We start from the raw sequence: 26,862 nt of genomic DNA, 5'->3' as shown, positions 1-26,862 counted from the left end.
GAGCTGTGTTGCAGCACTTGAGAGAATGAATGCCTCCTTTGGCATAGTTAAACCTATCGAGGGTTGAGCTGCTTCACATCCCGTGGGTTTGCGTACAATGTCTAAACATCCTGTTGGTCTCATCTTTATTAGTGATGTAAGATATTCCCAGCCCATTGGGAATTGACTCCATTTGTGGAGTCAAAGGCTTAATATTCATACTCTTGAAAGCTTGTCCAAACTAAGTTCCCTGACCTGTGGTGTCCCTTTAATCGCTAGTGGCATGTCCTGCCCCTGAGGAGTTGCAGTTAGCTTTAGCAGAATAAGTGGCTTTCAAAGATTTTCACCAGGCAAGAGCCGTGAATATGGATGCCCACTGAAACAAACCCTAAAAGCATAAAATAGCTGAAAGTAAGCAAATGGGCAGCAGCCAGAACATCAGTTGCTGCATGTGCATCTTCTACTCCAGTGTTCCCCATCTTCTTCACTTGTTTATTACCGCCTTGCACAACCCTCTCTGCATCTTCTCCCGAGCAACCCCAGTGCTTGGGCTGTCTGGCCTCTTTCTCTGCATTCAGGCATTTAAGAAAGAGCCACATATACCTTGCACACTTATCCATCACACCCTGCATATGTGAGATGCCCTATGGTTGCACTCGATGACTTAAAATAAATTTCCCCTTGTGCTTGTGTCTTGAAGATTTTGAAATCTCTGATGAATCTTTCTTCTTGCAAGAGTTTGCTTCATGGTCTGTCCCAGTCCTTGAGAAAGTCTGGTCTTCAGCACAAGTGAGATGAATGTCTGCTGAAGATGAATGGTATTTGATAATTGAGAGTTTTGAATGGATCTTTTCTTTAAATAGATATCTTGAGCCCGTACCATTAAGTGCCTTAAACTAGAGGGCTGATGCCTTGAACTTAATTTGATCTTCTATGGATAGTCAGTGGAGGAGGGAGCAGAGAAGAAGCCTTTTGCTGTGAGTTGCATTAGTAGTAATTTATATACGTTCTGGCTCTCCAAAACACTGTATAAGGATAGTCCATGAACTGGATTGAGGGAGAGGAAGGGAACATGCATAAACATTGTCTCTGCTGTCTAGGCAGAATCTGTTATTCATGGTAGCAGAGTCCTGCCCCTCCTTTCTCTGAACAGATCGACCTTTGATATGTCAGAACTGGTCTGTCACATCAGAAACATCTACTGCCATCACTGGAGAATAAACCACAGTTCACGTCACGTTAGACATTCCAGGTTTCTGAAAGATGAGGCTCAAAGCAGACAGGTGGATTCAGACGCTGCAACAGATAGGGTTTGCATGGTAGAGAGGTTTGTGGTAGTCTCGCAGACCACACTAGCCCTTACTGCATCTGCTGGGGTAACTAGGGCTGTCGTGCCGTGCAAGCTTCGCTTGGGCAATGGCTTGCCTATGCATTCGGCGCCAATTTGACAGGGTTTCAGCTCTGGCTGCTGTTGTTCCGTGGTACTGCTCAGCTTGGTGGTAGCCCAGGAGCAATCCCTGCTCATTGGAGGCAGGGGCGACTGCATCGCTTGTTCTTTTCCTCCAGAGCTGGAGATGCCTCTGTCCTGTTTGAAGACTTTGTCGGTTTATGGGAAGGTGTGGCTGGAGTTACACCTAATTGCTCTGAAGGTCTTTTCAAGGTGTTTCTGAAGTACTTTAAATGAGGCAAGTCACAAAAATATCATGTTACATTTGTAGACTGTTACATCAAGAGATTGCGGGTCTGCTCAGGACATCTTTATACTACTTCTGCGGTGCTTTATGAAAGCAAAGTCACTGCTCCAAGTGCAGGGCTTTAAACATAATGGACTAAACGATGCTAATACCAGCGAACTCCCAGTGCATGGCGCATGAATGAGGGAGCCTGCTTTTTTTTTTATTGTTCTAGAGATTTTGAAATATGGCCCTTTTTAGATTCTTCAGCAATATAGAAAGGCCTATTTTCTCGCTTATTTCCTGTTTGAGGAGCAGATTTGATGATTTCATTGGCGACTGGCGGGAAGCCTGTTCTCCTCGCTGGCTGCAAGCCACGAGTGCTGGCAAGAGCAGCCGACAGGAAGATGAAGAGATTTACACCCTCTGATTTGTGTATTAACAGGGGCAAAGCAGTAGGTGGGCTTGTCGGTGGATGATAAAAATTTAGGGTAGTATTTCTTTTCCCCACACAGGTGTATTGTGCTACTGTGACTGACAGGGAGTTACACTCCCAGAGATTCAGTATAGCACGTAGGCTTGTTAATAAATATTAGCAGTTTTGTCGCTTTGAATATCCACTGTGTTTTTCCCCCTTCTCTTTGAGAAATCAGCCAATAGCCACAGCTTTCAGCTTAAGACTGTATCTTGTAGGAATTGTGAGAGAGAGGAACTAGATCCAACCCGTTGACTGAACAGCCCTGGAGAGCTACAGGCGGGGAGCTCTGGAGATTCGTTTTTGCCTGTGGCTATAAGGTGGTCATAGTTTCAAGCCGTGATCTTGAAGAATGACAAATTTGGTTCTCATGAGCTCTGCAATGCTGAAAAATCTGTATAATGAAGAGAAAAGCAATCTTAAGGGTTGTACTTGAATGATTCAGTTAAAATTGAAATTTTTGTTGTTCTGAATGTATCCTGCATGTGTGGAGTGTTCGGGCACAACAGCTTTGTGCTAGTGCTTTGAATCAGAAAGAAAGATCTGCGAAGACTAAGTAGAACTGACTATGAAGGCATTGAATGCTTGATGAAAATCCCCCTACAGCATAAATATGTGGATGGAAAAAAATAGATTGTTTCCATACGTTATGCTGAGCGAAGCCAGTAAGCGAGCCGCATAAAAGGTGACAAGTAAATTAGATTTTAAAATTCTTGCTGTTTTGATAATCTGAGCTGACATCGGTAACACAGGTTAGGGAAAAGTCTTTTTCAGAAAAATAAGTTCATTTATTTCCGGTGAAAAGTAAGAGGCATCAAAGGGCAGATCCTGGCTCCATCTTCCTCCAGCTAGCCTTTCTTGGTGGAATTAAATTGCTGCCAAGAGTTGATACTATAATATTTGTAATGGACTCTACACGCTGGGAGGGAATTGCTGTGCTGGAGGAGACCTTGGTGTGCCCCCGTACTAGAAAAGGGGAAACTTTCTTCCGACGTGGGATGTTCTGAATCGTCTGTTCCTGAGTACAGTTTCTATCTCATCTACAGCGAGTTCAACAGTGAACCTGTGAACGTGTCCACATGAGGGTAGGGCTGATGGAGGAATAGATGGCTTCTGACCTTCCTCTCCATGTAGTTTAAGAGGAGACACGGTGGCTCTCCTGGCATTTATATGAGGAATCTGATGTAATAGTAAACTATCAGGATTAAAACGTCCTCAAAAGGTGAGGATGCCTGGGGAACTGGGGCACTTCCATGGCTAAGTAGCATCAGGGTTGCAACACAGCTTAAGTGTTTGAGCCTAAACTTTCCCCTGAATCCTCTCTCATGTATCTATTTATATATACACACTATTGCTTTTACAGTCAACTATAAAATCTGTGTCTTGTTTCTTTGACTTTGTTATAAATTGACCCAGTACTGAGATTCCCTCCAGCGCTGTGCTGCTATTTGAGGTCAACTAAATTATCCTCCTCCCAAAAGGGCTGCAGAGAGGGAAGTGCAGGGACTGCCCCTTTCAGTCTTCACAGTGGATCTCTGAGGGCCGTCTAAAGACGGGAGGACTTCACAGTGAGAATGGCAAGATGCATTTTCTAGTATGATAATTGAATGCTAAATACAAGTTGCAAAAATAATTGTCTCGCCCTTAAATGTGTAGGCTAAAAAAGCTATCACAGTTTGGTTCTCCTGAAATGAGGCCAAATGCTTTGTTTGGCTTGGAGTTTGGGATGAGTCTGGCTGAAAACATCTAAGCTGCTTTCAACTCCCCTGGCACAAAGCAGGATGAGTCACTCCTCAATCCAAAAGCAATGAGACACATGCTAAGAGGAGAGCAGAAAAGCATGTTAAGTGGGTATTTTTTTGACACTTGTTCAATGAATATTAAACATAATAGTGTCTGTTTAAACTCTTCCTGTATTGTTTTATTTTTAGGGTATCTGGTGATGGTGGTCCCTAAGTTTTCTTTGCAGGAAGTAGATTTTCGACCCCTCTTCAGCAGAGCCCACAGGCTTGAATTGTACTTTAAGCTCATTCCCTTAGGAGGATTTCTCTCCTTTCTGCTGAAAAACTGAGAACTCGGCATGAACCCAACCTTCCTCTCCCTCCTGGGCTGCCCTTGAACTGTATTTCAGTTTGTTTCCGTCTGTGGGTACCCCAAAAGAAACTCCCACCGAGCTTTATAGGAAAGAAACAAACACTAGTATATTCACAGAAGAGCTTGGGAAAGCCTGGTTCAAACCCCTGCTTACCTGGGTTTCTGCTGTGACCTTGAGCGAGCAAGTCAGTCACTGTAGCATTTCTAAAAGTGCCTAAAAAGCCCCAGGAACTCTTCTTGGTTAGAAGCTGCCACATTTTATAAGCTAGTGGGATGCCAGTTTCTGTGGCTATGCTGCCTTTCAATATTTTAAACTGTATCTTAGAGACTCAGTTCATCTGAGAAATTGAAATGATATTGTCTCTTGTTTACATAATACAAATTAAAGACTGATGCACTCAGATTTTTTTTATATATATACACACATATAAAATAATTGAAATAATTGTGTACGTGACTATGTACGTAGCTGTACTTCAGTTAATCTGGAGCTATTTGGACCTGCCTGCCACTGTGCTTCATAAGTAATTACTTGGATCTCATTACACAATTTTAATGCCAAGCCTGTGTCGATCCTTATCTCCTGCAGACAGGGCCATAGGCCAGAGTCATTCTTGTTGAAGTCTGACTTCTTAAATCAAACTTCCAGACTTTAAACTGTGTCTGTTCTCCCTTTGGTTGCAGCTGCTGGATGCTCAGTGGAGCAGTCGGCTGCATTTCGGTATCTCCAGAGGGCTGCGATGGTGGGTTACAACCGGGTTGCTGCAAAAATAACACCCGAGACCTGGGGAAAACAAAAGATAGCAAATTTAGAGTTGTATAAGTTTATTTCTAAGGATGCTGTGTTGCTCTCTTTCTTTGAAATTCTCAGTTACTTTTCAATATCTTATTTTTCTGATGGACCGGTTTAGGATACAGTTGATATGTGATGTTGACTATATAGTCATTACCCATAATTTATGTTCTTTCAAACAGCCGTGTTAACTTCTAGTTAATTTTGCTTATGTGCATCTCCACAGTCAGGAGGAATCCAGGCAATCATATGTTCACATCATAAATCACAACCATCAGAGGCCTGCGTATTCCCTGTTTCACGCTGTATTTGTATGTGATGTCATCTACCAGCAGGGACCGTGTCTGTGCATTGCAGGCTGGGTTGCAGTACTTGGTGTTCAAGGGTGAAGTTTGTCAGGATTTAAATGTGCTCTGCGTAGTCAGAGTACTGAATGTGGTTTGTGTTTAAAAAAAAAAAAGTCATGTTGCCCTGTTTGTAGTGGTCATGAGCTCTTAATTGATTAATCCCATCTGGGTATTAATACAATTAATATGTTGTCACCTAATTAGGTTAATCCCCATGGGTTTCCCATCCAGGTGAAGGCAAGAGGGATTCCTCTCTGCCTGTCTAGAGGAAAGCCCTACTCTCTGCACCGAGTATATAGGAAGCCCTTGGGAGATGGGTGGTCTAATTTAGGCGTGAAGGACAAATGCTCACATGTTAATGCTGTTTATATATTTTTAGCTTGGGCATGTGAATTTGATGAAAATTGAGGGCTAATAGGAAGAGATCGTCCATGGTCTCCTGTATACCAGGCCAATGGCTGAAGCAAAGAGAGCAGCTGGAAACTGGGACTGTAGAGCAAAGTAGCATCTCCTTGCTAAGATTTTGTTTCCTCTGGTGTAGTTTGAGTATAGTCCCAGCTGGTGGGGATAAGTATTATTTGAAATATTCAGCTCCTAGCAGGCTGAAGTATTTCCAATATCAGATGCAAGTTTGAGGAGCGGTTGAACTTTTCTGCTGTTGAAAATAGGTAATGGTAAATAGGTCTATGATTACCTGATGTGTCACCTTCTGGCCTCGTCTGCTCTTGAAACACCGGGCAGGTTTCCATCCTCAGCTTCTCAGACGGTAAGGCACCTTCCTCTCCTTCACTTCGCACCGAGGTGCCCTTTGTGGCAAATTCGTTTAACTTCCATCCTGGGCTGTATCCAAAGCAGCGTGGCCAGCAGGTCGAGGGAGGGGATTCTGCCCCTCTACTCTGCTCTGGTGAGACCCCCCCTGGAGCACTGCGTCCAGCTCTGGAGCCCTCAGCACAGGAAAGACACGGACCTGTTGGAGCGGGTCCAGAGGAAGGCACAAAAATGATCAGAGGGCTGGAGCACCTCTGCTATGAGGACAGGCTGAGAGAGTTGGGGTTGTCCAGCCTAGAGAAGAGAAGGCTCCGGGGAGACCTTATTGCAGCCTGTCAGTACTTAAGGGGGGCTTATAAGAAAGATGGGGACAGACTTTTTAGCAGGGCCTGTTGCAACAGGACAAGGGGGAATGGCTTTAAACTAAAAGAGGGGAGATTCAGACTAGATCTAAGGAAGAAATGTTTTACGCTGAGGGTGGTGAAGCACTGGCCCAGGTTGCCCAGAGAGGTGGTGGATGCCCCATCCCTGGAAACATTCCAGGTCAGGTTGGACGGGGCTCTGAGCGACCTGATCTAGTTGAAGATGTCCCTGCCCACGGCAGGGGGGTGGGACTAGATGAACTTTAGAGGTCCCTTCCAACTCAAATCATTCTGTGATTCTATGAATTTCATGTATAAAAAAATGCAAAGGCATAAAATACCTTATTAATGTTCATTTTATTGTAATATTAAAATATTTCCCTTATGAGTCCTTCTCATTAGGCTGACAGGCGGTACTAGGAGTGGCTGTCTGGTACCGTACTGCAGGAATTCCCTGGTTGGCAATACTTTATAGAACTATTGCTAAATGCATATTGGTAACTTGATTCCCCCCAATTAGTTTCTTCTAAATCAGAAATCTGAGTGTCCAGCTTTTCGTCAGTTTTATCTCCTCTGAGTTGTACGGCTTCCAGTCCCATAAGATGGGGTTTGCAACAAGAAGGGGGAACAGTTTTATTTGGCTCCCGTTTCTATGAATGAACCCGAACACCACGTCTGTACTTGAATTATTTGGTGAAGTCTGTAGGTCTTGTTCTGATACTTCTGCTGCACATTACCTGGTGCAAATCTTTTCAGAATTGTAAATGGGAGCTAGCAAACAAAAAAGAATATAGAGTAACTAAAGTATAGCACCCTTTTGGAAACCAGTCCGTGGAAGAGAGCATTAGACAGCAGTTTCTAAAATATTTACATTTCCAGATTCACTCACCCATGCTCGCTCTCTTTCCTATTTTCTGAAGCAAGCAGAAAGAAATCACTCTCTTTCATTACCTTGGTTTCTTGCCCTTCAGCTATTATGTGAATTGGAAGTGGGAAAAAAGGTCTTGTCTTGATGTTAAGTAACCTTGCAGACTTTAATTTGAAACAAACAAAGCATTTAAAGCAGTTCTTCTCTGGGGGATTGTACTGAGTGCTACTAAATTGCTGAATATTCAATAGCCAAACATGTTCCAGACCCCGAGGTCTGTCCCCCAAATGATAAGCCTTTTTATTAAGTGAACTTTAATTGCTTAATAATTGGGTCTTCTGTAAGGGAAGGGGATGTAAGGATCTGATGGGGATCCTGATAGGCTGCCAACCAGACTGCATGGTAAATCGGAGTTGGGTACCGCTTTCAATTAAGTTTCCTAAGTAGGTTTGAGTATAATGCAGGGAGGTGCATCTGTGACCCTTTGGCTACGGAGCGAAGCATCACTGAGGATCTGCAGTGTTTCCTTCCAGAGTCTGTCTCGGAAAGTGACTTTCTCAGAGTGTATTTGTTGGTCCATTCCCCTGAGCCAGCTCCCGACAACCTAAACATCTGTGTAGCTTCAGAAACTGTCTTTAAAATAAATCGGCGTAAGCCAGGAGAGCTGTAAAGACCCAGTGATAGTTTTAAGATCTCGTATTACGGTCCTGCAGAGAGATGAACAAGTTTTGAATGTAACCATGGAAAAAGGTGGTCAGTGTCTTTTCACTGGGACACAGCAAAAGGTTTTTTGCAACGTCCTGATTTGTTACGCATAGATTTTATTACGGTTTTTTAAGCTTTAAAAGAAAAAGAGTGGGGGCACCTGCAGAAAGGGAGGTGGTGCAGAGACAGGGCAAAGTGTGAGCTGGCTGTGCGCAGGGGCATGGCAGGTATGGTGCTGCCATGGAAAAAAGGTCCCTCTGTGGCAATTGGTTTAGTCCTAGTTTTTACAGTAAATTGTTAAATTTAGCTGTCTTTCCTCCTGGAAAAGTCTGCAGTTTTCAACAGCTTCCCATCACTGTTCACACTGCGTTTATCTTCAAATTTTTTTAATTGAAGTGTTGAATGCTTCTGTTTTTCTAGCTTGCACCAGCTTTGCTGGTGGTGAAAAGCTGTTGCTTGTGCATCTGTGCCAATAGCTCGGCTGGAAAGTAGCATCCTCGCTGTAACGGGAACGTGTGCGAGGGTGCAGCGGGTGGCAGGGCTTGCATGGATGGGTTTGGGAACGACTGCCTTTTCTTCACTCGCTTTGTTCATAGGGATAACTTGTAAACATGGCAATTGGGAAATACTGCTGTCCACACAACAGTAGATTCACGTAGGCTCTTTTTCACGTGTGGAAATGCCATTAGGAAGCCTTCACTGAGCCACTTTCAGTCTTGCTGAAGAATTTCCCCGCTTCAGCTCATGGAAGCGCTTCACCCGGGTTGCGAGATCTCATCCTTGCAGATGCTCTGGGAGGTAGGAGCAACGTGTTTGAGGAGGAGAACCGAGACGAGAGGTGGGTGGCCAAAATCACACCAGAAAATAGGTGTTTGAACCAGGAAATCACCTTGGGGCTCCCACTCAAATGTCTTTTCGGTATGTGATCATTCCCCAGTACGTTGCTTTTGCCGAACGTTTGGGTGGCATTTTACTGTCTGGGAAGCTGGGGTCTTTATTCTTTGCTTCCTCAGCTGCTTAATAGCCTCTACTGACAGCTCCTTTTTGAAAGCTGTCACTGTATGCTGGCTGATACAATCTAAAAGATGCTTGTTTCCTATATACTTTTTAGTTGCTTTTAGTGTCGTCTTCTAAGTTTTTCACTCTGTCAAACACTTGGTGTGTGTTTGTAAACACTTCTGAGTGATCGTATTTACTGGTATGGCTTCAAATTGTCCCTGCAGGCAGGCGAGTGTGCCCGGCCGGGCTGGGGGCTGGTAGGGTCGTTTCTAGGGACTGGCCAGGACTAGAGCCAGGGCAGGTCCCCCAGGTATGTCCACACCATCTCTAGCACATCCCTCATCCAAGCAGGTGCTTCAGCCTGTCTTCTTGATTTGTCCTTCTCATACTTGGCTGCAAAGAGGGCTGATTTTTTTTTTTTCTTTTTTTTCTTTTATTTTCCTTCTTTGCGAGTTTATCTATGCTCTTTGTAAAGCAACGACGCTTCCAGGTAATAAAGTCCATGATCTTGACATCATCTTTCGCTTGCACTTTGAATCTTGCAGACCGTGTCCTGTTCTTGCCCGGGTTTCTCTCCTGTAGCACGTGAAGGACGTGGTCCTCAGGTTTTTGCACCGAGTGAGGCTGGGGCAGCTGGAGGTTGTGCAATTAAAGCTCCCAGCTCTGCTCTCCTTACCTCGCGAGTCAAAAACGTTTCATGGAAGAACAGACACGGGCCATTCCTCATTTGAAGTCTTTGATTATGTGACCCAAGTGATTTATTTAGCAGAGGCTTTTTGGAGTATTTTTCCTTTTATGTTGAGGGAAGAGCATAGGGAAGGAGAAATACAGCAAGATGCGACTGTAACATTTCCCTAACCTTACATAGGTTTAGTTGTGTGTTCCTTTGAATGCCACCCTGTTCTGAACAGTTTGTATTGCATGATTGTGTGTCTGTACTTCGTTAAAGCTGTTCCTGACTGAGTTTGTAACAGGTGCAATTTGTTACTCTATGTTGATAACACATCTTTTCTTTGATGTTAATGAGTGTAATGTCCAAAGGAAAGTGTTAGTTACGCCACCATTATAGCGATCTCCAAGTAGTTTTCAGAATATCACATAAATTTTTTATTTTTTTTTTTACTCTGGATTGTTAACAAAATCCAAATCAGCATGGAAACAGCATGCAACTTCTATTATCAGCAGCTATATAATTGCTTTTTTTGCTTGTGTTTGCAGGACCGCTGAGGTTTCTTTCCCAGACAGAATCTGTCACGGCTTTTGCAGGAGACACCGTTCTTCTGAAGTGTGAAGTTGTTGGAGAGCCCATGCCTGTGGTGCACTGGCAGCGAAACCAGGACGACTTGTTCCTGAGCCCGGCCGACACGCGGGTGGCCGTCCTGCCCTCCGGAGCTTTACAGATCAGCAGGATTCAGCATGGGGACAGCGGGATCTACAGATGCCTGGCGAAAAACCCAGCCAGTTCGAGAACTGGAAATGATGCAGAAGTCAGAGTTTTGGCAGGTAAGAACTGGACCCTTCTACACTGCCTTTCTCTTTTGTCTGGTCGTGTCCTTTGGTTCTCTGAAAGAGCAGTCACTCCTCCTGGGGCAGCTAGGCTGATTTATCCCACTTTCTTTCCAGTTACTTCTACAAGCTTCCAAGTTCTTCTTCACATGGAAGAGCCTGGAGACCTTTAGAAGCAGTTGGATGCAAAGGTGAGGAGTTGACACCTTAGGAAAGTATTCATGCTGCCTAACTTCAAGTACCAAATTTAGATATGTATGAAGCTGGTCTCTTTTACATGGTCAATGGAGAGAGGCAAGTACTTCCCATCTCACAGTGTTGGTGAGAGCACTGGAATTATTTTCCCTGAGCACTCTCTGGAAGAGCTCCTCTCACTCCATTAACTGGAAAGGCAATCTGTTGGGACTAGCTGCTGAATTTACCTACTCCAAGTTAGGTTGCTTGGATACTTCAGTGCCTGATGTGATCTGCCAGGTTGCCCAGACCGCAGTTTGGGCTCTGACACAGTTTAACTGTGACAGGTAATGTTCCTAAATTCATGGTCAAGTGAGCATCTTGCTCTCCCTCTTAATAAACTCATCAGCTAAATAGATGGTTACCATGGCAGTTTACTATCAAGATCTGAGCACCAAAAGAGTGGTTTGAAAAAGGTATTGCTGCAAAATCTCCTTCCCTTCTAGTTCTACATGCGTGTAACCACTAATTAAATGGGACAGGGATGATGTATTTTTAGAAATTTTTTCATATATGCATTTTCTAGAGTAATGTTGTTGGTTTGCATGATTTCTCACTAAGTGAGGGGGTAACTGAGCAGGATTCTCAGACTTCTGAGACGGTCCAAATGCTATAGAAGTCAGGAAGGCCAGGCTCAGTCCTAGGGAAGTGTCCATATACTAACAACATGTGAAACTTGAGTTCATCCTCACTTCTAAGAGTGGTTTGTAATAGCTCTGGGATTTATTGCAGTGGAATTTGGGGGATTACAGTTTCTTCTGTGTTTGCGATTTGACACCAAAAGAAACAAACCACCCCCCCTCTAAACCTAGGATTACAAACCAAAGCCCATGTCCTCACTTTCTGCTACAGTAGTAGGTATTGATCCTTTTTGGAGCTGCAAAGCAAAATAACGGCCAGAACAGCTGGCAACAGGGGATGACCACATCACCTAGAGTTACCTGCAGGTTCTTCCCTATCTTTTGGTGACCAGGGTTTGTGCCCGATCTCTGTAGCGTGGACCTGTTCCCCGTTTGTTGGTTTATCTAACGGGCTGCCCCAGGGTGGCTGTTCTTGGGGCTTCCAAGCTCACCGTGAGCCTTAGAGCCCTGTGCTGCTCCTTATGCATCGGGCAGCACTGAGGCATTCCTGCCTCCGTGGTTATTAATGGCAGTTTGAGATCCACGGGGAAAAAATTTTTTTTCAGATGTCTCGATTAAAATTAAGAAAACCATAAAACTTTATTTTAGACAGACTTTGGAAGACTTCTCTCGGCCTCCTCAGAGCATTGTTAGTTTGCCATGCATCTACATTTCTGCTTATTTGTGGACGGATTGATGTTTGTTCCTTTTCCCAGGTTCGGTCATTAACATCCTGGCTAAATGGCCTCTCTCAGGCTGTCTACAGGAGAGAAGGGAGTTAATTTATGTCTTCCCGGCATGTTAAAATTTTATAACAGGGAAACACTGGAGCAAATAATGAGGAAAATATAGAACAAGGGACTAGTGGAGTCCGTCAGACTTTGGCTTAGGGCAAGCAGCACAAGGTCTCATTTCAGGATAATTTGAGCAGACAGCAGCTCTTATAGGAAATGAGTGGTGCTCCTGAAACAAAAATTCAGATCTTATTAAGCCTATTGGGAATTTTGTTCTCATGTGCATGCTTTGATGGTTCAGAGCTATCTGATACTTTGCTGGTAATTCTGCTTCTCCTGTTTTCGCTTGTTGGTAGAAATCTGTCTTCAGTTGCAGCTCTCCTCTTCCATAATTAGTGAAGGCGGAATACTCTGGTTGGCCTTTTTCCCCTAGCGGAGAGGAAAAAAAAGAAAAGCCTTAAATCTTACTCAAAGGAATAGGCAACAAAACAACAAAAAAAGTGTAGGTAGTATATCATAATTCTGTATTTTTAAAATGCTGCTTCTTCCACAGATAGTGGTTGTGGTTTGTTTGAACCCACAGCATATCTGTCAGGATTTGTGGCGAAATGGACCACAATCCTGGCAAATAATTTCTCATCTTCTCTACAGCTTCCAAACAGAATGCAAGAAAAAAGAACGAGGGAACATCTTCGGTCATTTAGTTTCTTTAGTTGAAGTGCCTGTGGCTTAAATATTTGATTTGACATTATGGTGGGTCTGGAGATACCTGGATCTCCTCTTGATAGAAAAAATTAATCATCCGACATGACACAGGTTAGAAAAACAAAATATTTGGATGAAGAAATTACTGATTGCCTGGACGAAAAAGTAAGATTCACCCTACCAGACCCAAACCTGTAGTTTTAACTCACCATGTAAATGAAGGAGTAGTTGAGCCTTCAACCTCCATTACCAAAGAGAAGTGGTTTGTAGGTGTATGAATGTGTCTAGCGGGGGGGCAAAGCACTGAGCAGGAAGTTTTTACGTTGATAACTAAAAGACACTTTACAAGGGACCATTTGCAAGTGTGTTTCCGATGTGCGGTTTGATTCTGCCCGGGGAAGCTCTGGAAGGGGCTGATTCTCCCCCCAGCACATCAATAAACAGATTTTTACAAAAAGCTTCAGCCTCGCTAAATCCTCCATCAGAAACCATGTGCCTGTAGAAGCACGCAGGCCATGCGAGAACAGATTTTGAAGAACTTGTATAAAAAAGCCCAACAAACCTAAGCAAAACTCTTGAGGAGTTTTTAATGTGTCAGGTTTTATCTATTGCTCTTAATTTTAAGAGCAGCTATTGCAGCTTTTTGCAGAAAGCTCATTTCAAATGCACATTTTTTCACCTTTCTAATTGAAGTGCTCTTCTTTTCTCTGGGGTCCAGAAACTTAATCCCAGGTGAAAAGTTTTGGCAAATACTGAAAACATGAGGCAATACATATTCAGATAACTACATGCACTCACCTAATTAATTTAGAGGAAATAATGTTACTGTAAAAAAAGGGGGGGGGGGTATCTTGTACAAACCAGTACTAAGGAATTAATTCTTAGCTGAATTCATTGCTTCTGTGAATTAATGAGTAAGTTTCTTTGGGAGGTCTGTACACTTCAGAAATACAGATTATATTTTAAAAGCAAAAGTTGAGTAGTTTGGTGCCTGAAAGCTATTAATTCTCTATTTATAAATAATAATCCTGCATTTATCATTTAGACGTTCAAGTAATCTGCCGCTGTAGTATTGTCTGTTATGGAGGTTCCTTCTCTCACTCTGAGCTGCAGTGCAAGATAAGGTAACAATATCATGTAATTCCTTCCTGTTTAATGCGAATAGAGTTTGGTTGCTGCTGTGTGATTCAGCTCCTTCCCCGCGGTTGCGCTTCTGAGGAGGGAAGGATAACAGCAGCAAAAAGGACCGCATTGAAATGGATCCCATGAGAAGGAATTACGAAGAAGAGGTTGATGGTCATGTTTAAGTAACTGCCCGCAACGGAAGCTGCCTCGTGAGCTCAGGCTTGCTCTGATGCTTAAGTGATTCCACTTTTTAGAAGAAGAGCGATTGTAATGTTAGACTTACTTAAATGCAGCGTAACATCGTGGTACTGACAGAGTTTTGCAGTTACCACTGTTTTAGCTTGATTTTGAATAGTCATGCAAGTACAGGAAGCACCTTATCTGAGGACATCCCATTTGGTAAATGTCTGTATGGGAAATGAAAGGGGTGGAATATACTGAATTATGTTGTTTGATATGAGTTTGTTGTTTAATATGAGTTTTATAGTTAAACTTAGTCTTTAGGAAGGTCTGGCTAAGCTCAAGCACGCAATCTCTTTGAAGCTCAGCCATCAGTTCCTCATGCAACACACTGAGCTTGCATCAGGTGCAAAGATAACTTAAAGATTTCTTCTCATCTTTTATACCCTGGGAGGATCCCTGTGTTGATGGACGTTCCCTAACAGCCAGTGATTGTCCAAGTCGGGTCTTTACCTTATTCTTAACCTCAACAGCTAGTGCTTTACAGTGTTTATTCTTAGATGAAAACAGATTTCTGACAGATGTGGCCCACTTAAAATACATACTGAACTTGTGAATTTTTTTTTTTTTTTAAATCTAACCAGCTTCACGTTTATGTTCTCCAGTGCCTATTTCCTGCAGGGGGTGCCTTGCCCTAATTCTGATTAGTACATATAAAAACCAACCAACCAACAACAAAAAAACCCCAAACAAAAACCCCAGCAAAAAAAAAAAAGTGTCACTTACAGATGCAGAAATTGCAGGGGTGATGCACGAGACTAGAGTCAGGTTCCCTTCACAGATGGATCCAGAGCATGGTATAAGCTGAACTCGTTGGCACCACGTGTATTTTGATGTTTGTTTACCAGCAAGGTGATGCACGCAAGCGTGCTACGCCTCTCTTTGGAGCTAAGGATGCTTTGGAAGGGATTTCTGTTACCAGAAATCTGAATACCAGCTGAACATGAGCTTCCAGTTTGAGGCAGTAGCTGAAGGAGCGAATATTGATAAATTAATACTAGTTCAGAAAAGAACTATTGTGTTTACTGTACGTAGCCTGCCTTTTGGTAAATGCATGGGAAATTTTGTACTTTATCCAGGTCTTTATAGACTTGCTGGTAGTGTGCTCTGTAAGCACTCACTTGGGGGAAGAGGCTCTTTAATCGGCAGTCTTTTATGAACTAGGTGAAAAACTAATGACTGGAAACCTGAAGCTATATTCTTGCAAGTAGAAAAAAGTTAAACACTTAAAACCAATAATAGCCATTGGAACTGTTTATTTTTGTACTGAATTTTCTGTCAATTGCATTTAAATCAAGGTTGGATTTTTAGTCGCTGCTCCTCCTGCCTTTCAAACCGAGCAACAAATGGATCAAAAGCCTTGTTCTGAGCAGCGCACCCGGCGTAGGCATCACTTGTGCTGCTGAATTGATATAATTTCTGTTAAAGGTTTCATTTTTACCTCATTAGGGGAGAACCATTTGCATGGGGTATGCCCTGTCACAGAACGTGCTGTGTTTACTTAGCAATAGTGTAATTACTCTGATTTTTTTTTTTAATTATTAGTAGAATTTAGGTGGATTGGGGGAAAAATATTTTCTTGTTTGGTAAATATATCCTCCGAAGGTGTCTTCTGTTGAAGTCACGTTTGAAAACAAGGCAGCAGTGGGAGAGTATTCACACACGCACACGTGCTGTTGTCTTTCCACGTGTATTCTTACAAGATAAATTCCTAGTTACAAAAGATCCGTGTAATAACTTCCAGTGTCTGGGTTATCCCTACTTCCAGCTGCCCAAATGAATAGCGTTGCTGGGGTCACTTTATAAGCTAGCTATCTTTTGACCTTTAACAAAAAAAGGTTAAATTTAAAATACTTATTAACAGTCCTGGGGAATGAGCTCTTTTGCCTCTCTCCCCTAAGATAAGTCGTCTTAGCGCTTAAGTAATCTCTTACATAATACATATAAATATCAGTTTCCCATGTTACAGCAGCTTGCCTGGCTGGAAATAAAAATGAGCAGGCAGGCAGAGACGTACGCGCAGGCAGCGCGTCCCCTTAGCACGGAGCTGATCTCAAGATCAGTGCAGTCACCAGAACAATAACTAATATCTACTACAGCGCTGTTTGCTCAGCAGCTCCCTGGCTGGTTGCCAGATTAGTGTGTTTGTTTATGAAGTATGCATAGGGGTTTCGGTGATTGCTCTAAATGGGATTGGGTTTAGTACTTACGTTTGAAGCGCAGGTTGAGTTCAGAACAAGGGCCTTAAGAATATTACGTAACTTATTTCTGAATGTCTTTGAAAGCGTTAATTGTTATGGGAAGGTTCCTGGTTTATGATTAACCTTATGAAATTGAGCTAGCTTGGGGATGCCGATATTGTCAACTGGTGGACCATAGGCTGGCCTGCCAGTTTGGGTGTACAGAGAAGACAAGGTAGTTCGCTTTAAATTTATCACTGATTCTGCTCTCAAAATGCAGTTTGCAAAGCATCCCGAACAAAAGGGAATTCTGTAGTGTTGGAACAGTCTTTGCATTCCTGCTTTGAGATTTGTTTTATGCTAAATAGTGGTGTTAGAGCTTTAATATGGACCATTTCATACTAATAATAATTATAACCAATAATAACATACTAATAGACTAGTAGTGACTATTAATGACTTATTACTATTATAGATCTTAAACATCAGAGATGAGGGATGCAACTGAAGGTTGCATCCAGGTGTGGCATTTTATGAACTTGTAGGTTTTGGTTTGGTTTTCTGGGGGCTTTTGTTTTGTTTTATTTAATTGCATGAAACACATTGCTTGCTTCTCTGCCATTAGCCCACTTTGCTAGCAAGACATACGCAACTGTCTCATCGCCACTACATGTCGTAAAGTTGTCTCTCAAACCAGGGGAGAACGCCCGCGTGCAGGAGTCAAGTTAGCAGGCAGAGAGAACTTCGGTGGAATGAATCCAATGGCTACTGGGGAATTGCAAGTATATTTTATATATACACAATACAACGTTACTATAACACACTGAAAGGAAAGGCAGTCTTATTTGAAACCCTCGGCAGTCTGGTTACAAAGAAATTAGAAAAAATCTAAAAATTGGAGCAAGTAATCCGATAATAGGAGTTATGAATTAAACAACAATTTGTGGAGAGTCAAAGGAATCGGAGACATGGAAGATAGCGAGAATTAGTAAAGTTCAGGGTACAAATGTTTTTCAAATATAACTGAAACAATATTACTATGAATGGGTGAAAGTGGTAGAACTTGTTTCAATATTTACAAGGCAGAAAAATAAAAAAAAAAACACCCTAATTTTTGAAAAGATATGTGCTTGTACGTATGACATTGATTATTTAAAGATATTTTTATATTTTAAAAAAAATGAGTATTATCTTGACATGAGTGGCTTAAAAAGCTTGTCCAAACCCAGATGTTTTTAGGTCATCATATCCAAATAAAAATGTAGCTCCTGGAGGAGCTGAGAAATTTTCAGGACTTATTTCTTGACCGTAAATTTTGAATAGGGAAGATTCCAGTGGTCTGGATCAAAGCAACCCTTGAGTACCTGATGGTCTGTCAGGCTGGCACCTTTGAGACACGAAATAATAGGATGGTCCCTGCAATTAAAGCCAGTCGATATCAGTGTATGAAAACAGATGTCAACATAGTTTTTGGTGATAATTTGTATCATTATAGTAGATTTCTGGGAGGATTTCTTGCCTAAGATGATAGAGAAATTGAAAATCAATGTAGCATCTATATGCTAGACCAGATTCATAGCCATCAAGTCTCCAAATAGAAATGGTTACTGAGCAGATACGGTTTTTTTCTTAGTGGGAGTCCTCACTATGAGCCAGGGATGTATTCTCGATCCTATACTCTCTAATATACCATATAACAATAAAACTGCGATTGAAGGCATATGCTTGTATCACAGAGGTGGTAAATACTGAAAATGTGGATCACTAGACAGAACTTTATAAATGGGGCAGAATTAGAAAAAAAGAAAGGAACATTTTAATGTGACTGGTCCTGTTGGCCATATCATAAAAGACCCTAGGGGCTGGAGCAAACCCTATCCTATGACAAAAATCTTGGAGGTTCATCTTGAGTAATCAGCAGAACACGGGTGAGACAGTGCTGTGAGAGTGGCTAATGAGATCCTGGTAAGGGTAATGCCGGTGACGGCTGGGTCGTGGTACAGGAGACGTGTGACTTCCATGCTGAGGTCAGTGTGACGTGGTGGGTCTGACAGGCGACCACGTTTTCAGAAATGTTGCAGGAGGTTTGGAGGAGGCTTAGAGAATGGCCATAAAAATGATTTAAAAGATTGTCCCACTTACAAGCTATGAATGAGTTTGGGGCTGCTACTTGTTTCTGAAAGTTAACTTAAGCTAGTCTTTGATTTTCTTTTTAAATTATTTTTATTTTTTCAACTCAAAACAGACTAGGACCGGGAGTAAAATCTCTTTCCTCTCTAGTTATATTCATGGAGCCGCATCGAAAATCTTGTATTAGGTCCTTCTCTGGATTCAGTTACTACCTGGATCAAACCACTGCTCTTTAATTGCTTGTGTCTTTGCATCTCAAGGATGATGTAGGTCTAAAATAAAGTCTGCCAAAGCTCCGCTGCTCAGCTGAAAGTAACTGTAAATGTGTTGCTACTTTCTTGCCTCAGCTCTGTTCTCCATTTTCCGGATAGAAGATAATGTAGTTGTGGAACAGTTCCTCATTCTGTTTCAATTTTGCCTCCAAAACTTTAATGGCTAGAGAAAAAGCTTCCTCCTTTTGTCTTGTAAATACATACCAGCAAAATGTCCCTTCTCTACCCCTGCAGTAATAAATTTTATGTTATTCTTTTACCTAAGGATCTCGAAGAACATACCAAAGGGCTGTAAATATTTTTGTCTTCATTATGGACGAGGAAACTGAGTGTCTCGCAAGAAATCATCATTAAAGCTAGAAATAGGACCCCTGATGTATAGTCTCATTGTTGCAGCAGAACTTGGCACAATTTTCCTTGCACTTTAGTTAATGTATTTTGAAGTTACTACAGTAAGAAGAATGTCTTAACGCCCAGATTCATGTCGGTGCTAATGTTACGATCTTTGTGTGTCCTTATTACTTACATGCTCCTGGTCATGTCACATCCCAGAGCTCTGCTGAGCCAGGCTTGGGTTTTTTTGGGAGGGGAGGGCAGAAGGGCTGAAGCAGAAAAATGCTGGTGAGGGGGTTGGGAGGCGGAGGCAAAAAAGCAAAATCCCGAAGTAGTAACTGCATTCTGGTTATACATTTTAATGCATTCTGTATATTGAGAGATCGATATCATTTTAATGACAGATTTCTCGAACGCTGTTCACGTATGACCCTTGCTTTCTCGTTGGGATTAAGTGTTCAGCCTCTAGGCACGATGGTGAGATCAGGTTGGGGAATTTTACTGGCCTTTCTTCAGTGACAGCAGAGAGCAAAATTGGGTTTTATTTGGTATAAATCTTTATATCTTCTAATCGAATTTAGAAATGTGACTATGAACACTTAGAGATATTCCGTCACATCAGTGTCACATTAAAGGCATCTCGGTTCTGCAATTTGCAATATAAAAACTGCTGCAATAAAAAAATAAGATTGTACCAGCCAAAGTACAATATTATCCAAATATGTTCAGAAAATTGTTCATGGGTATGATACGATGGGAGTCTTTTGTCAATTGAAGAACGCTTACAAATGCAGTGTAGCACGAAGTAGCTTAGCACAATAAGATGCCATACAACAGGATGCAAAACATTTTTATGAAAGCGTTTCCTTTTTTCCAGTATATAATGTGGCTAAAATACTGCAGTAACATTTTTCTCCTCGAGTGCTGAAGAGCTGTATCTGTATGGCTGAATCCAAGTGAACTCCTTGCAACTTCATTTTCCTTGGAAGACAGAAATAAATTGCATTGCCTCGAGTTCCACTTGCTTAAGACCAATTTGGTACGAGAGTTAAGTACGTCCTCAACTCTTATCAATGCATATTGACACAAATCTGAGGGTTTGCTGAGAGAATGATCAGTGATTGACTACAAAGTATGCTGGTAAAATGACAGAAGCTATGCCTTTAACGTAAGAATGAGGAAAAAAAGATAATTCAGGACCTTTCCCTGCTGCAGAATACATATATGTCCTTAGTTACATCACAGACTATCTCAATTACTCCATTAGCCGTCTATAAAAAGGAGATGAAAAGACTTATCCTAATAAGGCTTTGTGAAGGTATATATTTTTTTGCGAATAGTGTGGTATTCTCAGATATCGGTGTAATGGGGACTACTGAAATCACATACGCATTCGCAAATCCTATTTGTGGTTTTGAATTTCAGCTGTCATTGATTTAACAAGCATGGAAAATATGTGTATAGCTGTACCACACATCGTGTGCTCAAGAAAAATGCTAAATATGAAATGAGAGGTTTTGCTTTGGGGAAAATAAGTTCTTACAGCTCACTGCTTTATAATTGGCTTTAGGTATATCTCTTCATTCTTAAACGTTAATATATAAAATAAAGTCAACAAATGCCAGCAACGTGATGGGTGCTCTGCAGGCTGGGAAGTCAGCGTAGCCCGTGCTTCCAGCCCAGGCGCTGGTCCAGCGTCAGGCTCCGAGCGTGTGTGTTGTGAGCACAGGCAGCAACGGGGGTCTGTGGCCCCTCGGGGGGAGCAGCTTGCTCCGCGTGGTCCCAGTCAAGCAGTTTGCTTGAAAAGCTAATGCTGAAAAAGACCAAGAGGTGTCCTGTCACGTCCCCGTGGATGGGGGCATCGTAGCTGTGAGCTCAGGCCACGAATGACGTGTTGGGGCATGACAGATTAAACCATGGCTGAAACGAAGTCAATGCCTCCAATGGAGCCAGGGCTTCATGCATAGGGCATCTCATCTGCTAAAGCTTACTCCATAGCTACTTGATTATGTGGGCTTGATTATGGTGTTACAAGTACCTTGTCAGGGAGAATACACTGAGTGCTCTTTAATCAAGTGGAGAAGGGCATAACAAGACCTTGGATATCTTTATAATCAAGACTGGGTGCCTTCCTGAGGAATGCGCTTTATTCAAACATGCTTTTGAGCTCAGGATGGGTGTGATTCGGTGGCCTGTCTTATACAAGAAACAAGATTTAATGGCCCTTTAGTCTTTTAAATCTCCTCACTCGTTTTTCCTTCCTCTCGAATGTAAAAATCTAATTTGATGGTCTGATCTTTTTTATTTCTCAGCTGGAAATAACTGGTTGCACTTGGTGCAACTGTGAGGAGTTTTATCAGACAAATCTGAACCAGGTGCTGAAATTGTGTGCTGATGTGTACCGCTTCCTTAAGCCCACAAAAAGGCCTGATTTCCTCACGAGGTCTGTTGTGTCACGGCGCTTTTTTGTAGAGTTTACTCAGAACATGTTAAGTGATTTTTTTTTTTAATTATTTGTTTTATTTTTTTCCCTGCCAAACATAAGTGGGTGGAGACTGCACCACCTTCAGTGGCACACTCTACTGCAGAGTTTGCAGTCTGTGGTCCCACAGACTTTTTTGGTCAATGAATTCTTTTAACATCCAGCACCATCCCCTTGTTCAAGTTGGATCTCAGCTCTGAGGGGAAATTGTGGATGTCCGCTTTAAGGAAGGGGTGCCTTTGGAGACTCCTTGGTTCTTTGTAAGGTTATAGTTAAGTAATTGTAGCTTCAGATAACGCTGCCTTTCATGTCCTAGTTACTGAGCTCTGGTTTTAGACCACCTCTGGTTTTTTGGAAGGTGGTACAAAGCCAGAGGTTGTGATATGCCAACTTTAATAGTCTTCCTTACTAAGTACTCATGGGAAACTAGCATTTTGTCTCATGAAAGCTGCGGTTTTGCTTCTTGATGCTTAAACAAAACGTGTTAGTTATTCCATCCAGACCCCTCTGGTAGTAAAACTGATGCTAGCCTTTACCACGCGGCCAAAAGGACCGACTGATTTCTGTGGGCTGTGTTCAGCGCAGTCGATGCTGAGTGATGCCGGAGGGCGCAGCTGCCACCTCCTGGGAGGTTTGGCCCCTGCTGGGGACTTGCCTGAATAATGCGCAAGTTCTGATCTTCGTGCGTTTGAAACCACAACTCTCTCCCTCCTATTATTTTCTGAAAAAGATGAGTTTTCTTTTTTCCTTCCTGTAACAGATATTTTCTTCAACTCTGTGTGGCTTTAAGCTGCTAACTTTGGCTGCACCCTGCACTCTCTATTCAACTGGAAATCAAGCAGCAAAACGTTGCTTCACAACTGAGATGTTTGGTTTCCATCTGCTTTTGAGCTGTGTTTCCAGATGAAAGAGGGACATGGAGAAGATGCCACCTTTTCAGCTAGCGGCTATATCATTAGGGAGTTTGGAAAAGTTCAAATACAAGCTTAGGCTTCTGTTTGTGAGTCTTGAATGGAGCAAGAGATGGAAATGATGAAGAGCGGGCGATAGCAGTGCTATGGCAGAGCACGGGACCCTGTCCCTCCTCCAGGCAATGGGGCATTTCTCTGCAGAGCAGGTGAGCAGCAGCCAGCCCGAGGCACTGCCACGTTACAGGCACGAATGGCTGCTGGAGGCAAAAGGAGCTGTCCGAAACGAGAATAAGTGTTGGAAAAGGGAGCTAGGCAAGCGACAAGATGATTATTAAATGTAAGCTTTAGCGGGGATAAAAGCAGAGGTGTTACAGGGATGTATAGTAGTGGTATTTTCTCATGCTGAAATGATGTGACACTACCCATTAAATAAAAAACCTAATCTGAAATGCATTTTAGACTAAAGCCCTTTTGATGATTTTAGGTTAATTAAAGGATCCCGAAATAATTAAAAATACTTACCTAGCTTTGAGTCCATCCTCTGTTACCTGCCATTATTGTCTAAATATTTGAGTCCCAGTTTGGTGTTGGACAGTGACTTTCCTCTTCCAGTGTTTGGCAGTTTCTCACGCTGGTACCCTCTTAGTTTAACCTTGGGCTTGGTGCTTGGTCTAGCCATCTGCCTGCATACCTTAACGCTAACAGTTTTGCTTTCACTGGGATGTTCATTCAGTTATGTCCCTCAAGAACGTCCAAAATTTTGCCAGGCAAATCACAAGAGAGAAGAAAAATCCCAAATAAAATACTGTTGGTTTTCACTTTGCTTGAAGTATGGTGTGGCTTTAATCTGTGCTAGTTATTAACTGATCTTCAGATTGTTGACAGAGTTATAATGAAAACATTATTTTCATTGGAGGAGTTAAGACAGTAGTGATGTCTCATTAACATTGTTTCTAGTCTCCAATACAACAAAAATGTATTTTGCGTCACTGTAAAATATGAATGTGCTATCCTGCTTTATCCAAGTACAGAACAGAAATACGTTTTGAGCTACTTCTGTGTGTTTTAGGATTTTGCAACTTTGTCTGATATCCAGCCTATACCAGCTCTGGGATTCCATTTATTGCGGATGTATTTGAAGAACTTTTTCAGCCAAATGTATTCTACTAAAGCGTTTGGTTTCAATAATCAATCGTCTGCTTTTTCTAACTTCAAATTTGATCTTCATTGATGTAATTTTCCCTATATTTTTATTGCTGTGCTTCTTACTGCTGCTCACATATTCCGTCCTAACTAGGATCATTATTTTAATCAAAGACGACCTCTTTGCGTTTTCAGAACTAAGTACTTTTGAAGGGAAGGAGACACTCCCGTATTAAGGTCTGGATACTATTTACGGATTTTGTTTGCTTTCTGCTTTTGGACATCTGTTTTCATCTTTGGACAACTGACTTTAAAAAAAATAAAACAAGAAACCAACCAACCAAACAAAAAAGCTTTGGTTTTATGCAATTAAATACATGGTAGCTAACTAGCAGATGTTAAGGTCGTATGTGTATTTGCGGTTATCGCAAGAGATACTATGCCATTCACAGGCCAAAGGCGTCGCTGTGATGAGCTAAGATGTCTTCACAGACTGAAGCTGTTGAGTCGTGTGTGGTAACTTCTGCATCAGTTGCACTTACTGATGGCTGGAAATTTCATGTCCATCTGGTTACAGTAAGAAATTGAAATATGCTGTTGTAAATCCGTAACAAATGCATGCAGCTAGTTACGGTTTCTTTCTACTTGTATGGGAGAACCAGCTAATTACTTGCAGATGATCCTGGAAGATCTTGTAGTTGTTAATTTGGTGGGAATATTCACTTATATAGTGTAATTTTTATGTTTGTGTCAGGAAACAAGGAGTAATGTTTAATGGCTGTAGTCCAGCACATTTGTTTCAACATCTGTGATAAGAAAATGAAGTCATTTTTGAGAGAAAGAACAGATCCATTAAACAGCAAACAAACCCAACTGATTTCCTTGGTGTATGGTTCTGGTTGCTGGTACCTCGGGCACAATGGGTGGGGTTTGGGTCTAGCTTGTCACCTGAATGTGGGTTGTCCCCTGGTCAGTGGTGATCCACCCATGGCAGTCAGAGGCACTATGGAGAGATTTAGCTCATCTTAAAGCTCGGCTCGCTTGCCCACAGGTAGGTGTCTAGGGCTGTCAGACAGCCTCCGACATGCGGGCGTCCGTGTGGACGCCTTCGGTCAGGCGAAGGAGAATTTGGGGCACTAATCTCTCTACATATTCCTTCTCAATTCACATTTTTCAAGTTATTTCATTCTTCATTTTCTGTGTTTTCCTGACTTGAAGCTTTCCTTGTCTTCTCTCACCTGCTGTATTTATGAACTTCCCTCTTGCAACTCCAAAATAGTGTCGTTAATCCAGCACCACTCTTAACCTTATGTATATCTCTGTCTTTTCTTGCCACGACTCTGCCTTTTCCCGTGGCTTTCAAAGACCTGACTTTAATACCAGGCTGCAAACAGTCCTTTCTCGCTTTCCCAAAAGCTGGTATTTTTCTGCCTTCAAATTGCTCCCTTGGGTTCAACCTGTAAGCAGCTCTAAGATTGCCATTTGATAGACTTTTTATATGTCCGTACTATGATTTTTCTATTTTCCCATCAGTAAGAATCTGTGAAAGCTGTGGTCTCTCGGGCCTGTTATTGATCAGGCGTTTTACATTCCCCATTCCCAACAAAAAGAATGTTGTTTTGTTTTGTTGGGGTTTTTTTATGGATGATAACTGTCTCTCTTGCTCTCGTAGATCCAGGCTTGCACAGGCAGCAGTTTTTCCTTCAGCGACCGTCGAACGTGGTGGCCATGGAAGGGAAGGATGCTGTTCTGGAGTGCTGCGTTTCTGGGTACCCCCCTCCCACCTTCACGTGGCTGCGAGGAGATGAAGTGCTCCCTGTCAGGTAGCTCAGTCCTTTGTGGGTCGCATCTCTAACACTACGTTTCCTTGAGCAAAGTACAGGCAAGGCACTGAGTAATGATTTAAATTCAGTGGGGCAGACTTGGAGGCCGTGAGGTTTTCCTCCGAAATAATGATGAGACTAGACGTGTCTCTTAACCTGCTGCTATAACTCATCTCTGCACCGAATCCAAGGGTGGAAATTGGTCATAAATGTCACCTGGCTGGTATTTAAAATGGAAGTGTAAAGCTATTAAGAGCAAAAATCACAGCTGAGAATTACTTACAGCATAATTTACTCTGTGTATTTTTTCTACATAGAGGTAGCACCTTAACACGTTGCGGACATGTGTTATCAATGTTTCAGGTCCAAAAAGTATTCGTTACTGGCTGGCAGTAACCTACTCATATCAAACGTGACTGACGATGATTCTGGGACATACACATGTGTAGTCACCTACAAAAACGAGAACAGCAGTGGCTCCGCAGAGCTGTCAGTGATGGGTGAGTACATGAACTGCACCCACTTTGCTGTTCCAAGAACATTTTTAATTATTCCCTTTTCCAGAATGACTTAATTTTCAGAACTCCAAATAACTGCAAACCGTACAAGTCCCTTCCCTGCTTTGATCAGGTATTCACACCCATGGAAACCAAGTCCTGTAAATCTTTGAATAACTCCCCCGGTGCCTGGTAGCCTTGCTGTGGCCGAACATCTTATGGTATCGGATGCTAATTGCTACTGCCTTCTGTGCACGGTCCTTTCCCTTTATTTCTCCTTCCTGAAGCCTTATTTTTGGCAGTACAACGGATGTCCCTGTTGTGCATGATGTCAAGCACAGTGGGTTGAAAATCAGGTTTTGTAGCTGCTTTTTTTTTGGGTCACGAACAGTCAATATGGTAAGATAAGAAAAATCAACGTATTTAGTGTCTTCTCACCAAATGAACAAAAGTCCAAGTAAATTCATCGAAGTCCTCACTCAGCAGTGGTGCTCCGAGGGTTCCCACTGTTAAGTCTTATGAAAGCGCCCTCCCGACAGAACCTGCTTCCCCCATGCTCCTTCCTCATGGCAAATATTAATGGAATCCAAAATATGCTTAAACCTAATAGCCGTCTTTTTTCTTTTTTCATTATTTAAACCATTGAACAATAGCGGGCTACATTAGTGTTATTCAGTCAGATCTAAAGAACGGCATAGTTAATACTTAGTCAAACAATAACATATTTCAATGTGCTGTTCATTTTGCATTCTGGCTTTAAAGCTTATGCATGAAAAACACTTTCATTAGTGAATAGAGCCTTAATTTGGATTATAGGATATTCAATGCTTGTATAACAATATCCTTTTATCAAGCCATAATAAA

The 26,862-nt window shown here is 42.2% G+C and overlaps 1 protein-coding gene across 1 annotated transcript in view; it reads left to right on the top strand.

Annotated features, from left to right (window-relative positions):
- Window positions 1–26,862, top strand: part of LOC143172797 (netrin receptor DCC) — a 579,706-nt gene that overhangs the window by 259,853 nt on the left and 292,991 nt on the right. The window contains exons 3-5 of the mRNA XM_076362578.1: window positions 10,282–10,566; window positions 25,351–25,501; window positions 25,865–26,001. Coding sequence (XP_076218693.1) covers window positions 10,282–10,566; window positions 25,351–25,501; window positions 25,865–26,001 — 573 coding nt within the window. The remainder of the gene's footprint in view (window positions 1–10,281; window positions 10,567–25,350; window positions 25,502–25,864; window positions 26,002–26,862) is intronic.

Source organism: Aptenodytes patagonicus, chromosome Z, assembly GCF_965638725.1.
Source record: "Aptenodytes patagonicus chromosome Z, bAptPat1.pri.cur, whole genome shotgun sequence".
NCBI lineage: Eukaryota > Metazoa > Chordata > Aves > Sphenisciformes > Spheniscidae > Aptenodytes > Aptenodytes patagonicus.
This window is presented reverse-complemented; position numbering and strand designations above follow the sequence as displayed.